At 32.2% G+C, this 3,391-nt stretch overlaps 1 protein-coding gene across 2 annotated transcripts; it reads right to left on the bottom strand.

The window, feature by feature from the left end:
- Positions 1-246: 246 nt before the first annotated feature.
- On the bottom strand, positions 247-2,034 carry LOC104266153. 2 transcript variants are annotated; one of them, XM_009861736.3, is made up of 3 exons: positions 1,578-2,034; positions 1,146-1,234; positions 247-933 (listed from the first exon to the last, which is right to left on the bottom strand). In XM_009861736.3, exons 1-3 carry the CDS (start codon positions 1,660-1,662, stop codon positions 688-690), a joined length of 420 nt encoding a protein of 139 aa, XP_009860038.1. In that variant the 5' UTR covers positions 1,663-2,034; the 3' UTR covers positions 247-687. The 2 variants fall into 2 exon arrangements, with proteins under 2 accessions (XP_009860038.1, XP_009860032.1); XM_009861730.3 differs by having other exon boundaries at positions 1,592-2,029.
- Between the last annotated feature and the right edge of the window lie 1,357 nt (positions 2,035-3,391).

The raw sequence follows: 3,391 nt of genomic DNA, 5'->3' as shown, positions 1-3,391 counted from the left end.
GTCTTTGGAACTATTTTATCTACTGATCCATGGTTATGTTGCAGAAATTCGGTTATTAAAAGGTCAGGAAATGGTATAGGTACCCATCCCAGGATGACATTAACATGATCCGATTCGTACAAGTATACATTGTAAAACTCTTCCCGTTTAGATAGTATTTCTCTTAGCTCTAGAACATTTTCTCTTGAGCTGCAAGTGACATCGATTTTGGTTCCTTTCATTTCAGCAATTCCCTGAATTTTCTTTCTTTCAAAGCCTATTTTCTTTAAGATATCAATCACTTCGTGTCTTTTGATTTGCTTTTCTGTTTTAAAACTCAGACAGTTGGGGCGTTTAAACATATTAATCTTTTGGGTGCTCACCACCCTAGCAAAGCTAGCTTTTTCGCGCATGTTGCGAGAACCGTCCGCACGCTGCCGTGCACAACCAAAAAAGATGTATATGAGAGCGACAAGCCTTCTTCCGTTTTATATTGTTTACAGCTAGACAACCCCTAACGGATGCGTACTAGCTTAATCAATGTAATGTTGTCTACACATAAAATTATTAGTATTTATTCACATCACAGTAATAACGTTAAATACAAAATTGGAGAATATACAGCTTGCCGTTCCTAACATAAATACAAATACACAACATAGAAAGACACGAAACATTTTTTCCATCTAACTATATCAGCTAATAATATCATTTATAATAGTACCACATTGCTGCAGAAACTGTGCCGAGCATGAGAGTAGTGCAGTAAAATAGTGTTGTTTCTCTTTGCATTTTTAACATGATTGAATCAGTATTCATGATGTCTGCAGTTAGGCTAGCTTTTTTATTTTTGTGTGGAAAAGGGGTCCCAGGGACAGGCTGGTCAAGGAATTTACACAATGGGTCCCAACCATCTTTAATATTAAACACCAATAGTTGATCTTTCGGTGCATTCTGTAAGTTAACATTGCAAATGACTGAAACAAGATTTTTTAAAACATTAGCTCTAAACATCAATTTAGTTTTCATGATGCATCATAACCCCTCTATATATTTGTATTATATATTTAGTCTGAAATACATTTTAAATATATACTAAATTACATTCATTTTTGGTACACTTATAAGGTATTTAAATTTTTTTTAACAGATAATAATAAACCAACCTGCATCACATTTGCATTATGACGTCGATAATACATTTTACTTAAGGTCTCGTTGACCTTTCCGAATTTAGTACCAAAGCTGAACTGACCTAAAACACATTTATGTTATCTTTATAAATAGAGAAAAGAAAGAATAAATATTTGATACAAAAACCTAATATTATGAGTAACTGGTTTAGTTTTTAATGTGATTTGGTAACTACAGACTACAGAAGCATTCTTATTCATAGTGTTATCATTCATTGTCAGAATTTGTCACTCATATAACCACAATGGTAGCAGCGGATTGTCTTAAACCCTTTACCTCTGGGTTAGAGGCAGGCACAGTAACCAACTGTACTACGGCGACGGACAATTTTGACATTATATATACAAATTTTATTGATGTTGTAACATTATACACACAAATACTAAAACATGAATAATTTGAACCGTTAATCAAGTACATAATCTTGAGCTGTATAGGTAGAATCTGTATGCTGTGTAGGAAAACATGATTCGAATTTTGTGTTTCCATGCTAGGTTTTCTGTCATTTGTTGCTTAAAACTTTCAAACCAAACATCCTCATTTTCGCGCATTGTGAGCACTACCTGAGATGTAACAGATAGGTTTTATGAAGTTTAGTATTGACCAATTTAGGAAACGGATTGTAAAACAATAAGTCTTGTTTTCCATTGCCCCTGCGTCTTTTCCATTGCCCCTGCGTCTGTGACATCATATTCCCCGCCATTACGGATCCCAAGGCATAGCATTTTAACATTGCTGGGTGATTTTTTTCATCTAATATTGCAAATTTTTAAGGACCAAGCACTTCTTAAAAATAGATTTCTACTAACGTTATATTTTATCACAATAATAAACCTCACATGAATAATCAACTTTTATTTAACACTCAACCGATTAAAGAGTAATAAAACATAAAATATCAAGTATACTAACCAAAAGCATAAAAGAACATGTTTAAAATATAAAAATACAAACAAACACCCATAAAATTAAGGGACAATTTACCAAAGAAAAATTGAAAATTTGTGTATGGATAGAGATGCTCAAATCTAAATGTAACCTAAAAGTACAATCAAAATTTGGCAAAAATACGGCTTCTTAAAAAAACGCGTATAAGAAACTGCTGAAGTAAAAAAATTCAGCTTTAGCAGTTTCTAGTTTCTAAAATAGTATGAAAAATTCAAATTTTATTTTTGATTTGGTATAAAGAATGTTTCTTCTTTAAGAATATATAAAAAATGTAAAAAAGAAAGAAGAAGCAATTTCCTGCCGATTTCAGCAATAAATTGTATGTCAACGTGTTTGAAAAAAAAGCATTTTTTTGCCAAAGTTTGTGTACATGTTTCGGCACATTTAAGTTATGCTCAGAGTTCGGTTCCCCGTTTTCGTTTTTTTCGCGCGAACTAAACGTGCGAATAGCTGTGATAGGGAAACCCCAGTGTACATGTTTTGGCATGGATTTGGTCTTCGCAAAACTGTTTTAGCCTTGAAAACAATAATAGGACCGGTATGTTGTACAAAATGTATAAAATAGACACCCTAGCTTTTATCTTTACAGTTTTTGTAGGTTTAGCTTTGATACTTGCTGATAAGTTCTCAAACTAGTATGCTGCACAGGTACTGTCTGAAAAATTTTGCTCAGACACCAAAAAGTACATGGTTTAGAATTGACATATCGAAGGTTTTTGCAATTTTCTTCCTTTATGATGCAGGTAACTTTACAAATCATACATCAAAAGTAAGGTTTTTACATACTGATCAAGTATGTAATACATTATATTTTAATATTTCTGTTCTTTTCTGAAATATTCAATAATCTAAGATTTGTTATGACAGCATAAAAAAAACAAAAAGATGAATATGAAGATAATTTCATACTGCACAATCTTCCTAAAGAAAGTTTTGGACCAGCTGCTATGCTTTGCTTGCAAAATCCAATTAGGTGAAAATTACAAAAAACAATTAACCTGGTCAAATAGTGAAAAAAATAAAGTGAAAATTACGAAAACAATTAACCTCTTCAAATGCAAAATCGGAAGAATTAACCTGGTCAAAAAATGAAAAATTAGGAAAGACAATCTCGACCTAAAGGGTTAACCCTTTAACTGCCGCCTATTTTTTCAATTTTTTTAATTTTTGACCAGGTCTCATCTAATTAGATTTTGTAGCCAAACTATGGCAGTTAGAGCAAAACATGCTATAGAAAGTTTGAAGAGTATAAAATTCTCTTTAACTTCAT

Source organism: Ciona intestinalis, unplaced genomic scaffold (genome assembly GCF_000224145.3).
Source record: "Ciona intestinalis unplaced genomic scaffold, KH HT000962.1, whole genome shotgun sequence".
Taxonomy (NCBI): Eukaryota; Metazoa; Chordata; class Ascidiacea; order Phlebobranchia; family Cionidae; genus Ciona; species Ciona intestinalis.
Note: the sequence above shows the minus strand (reverse complement) of the source record. Positions and strands in the feature narration are given on the sequence as shown.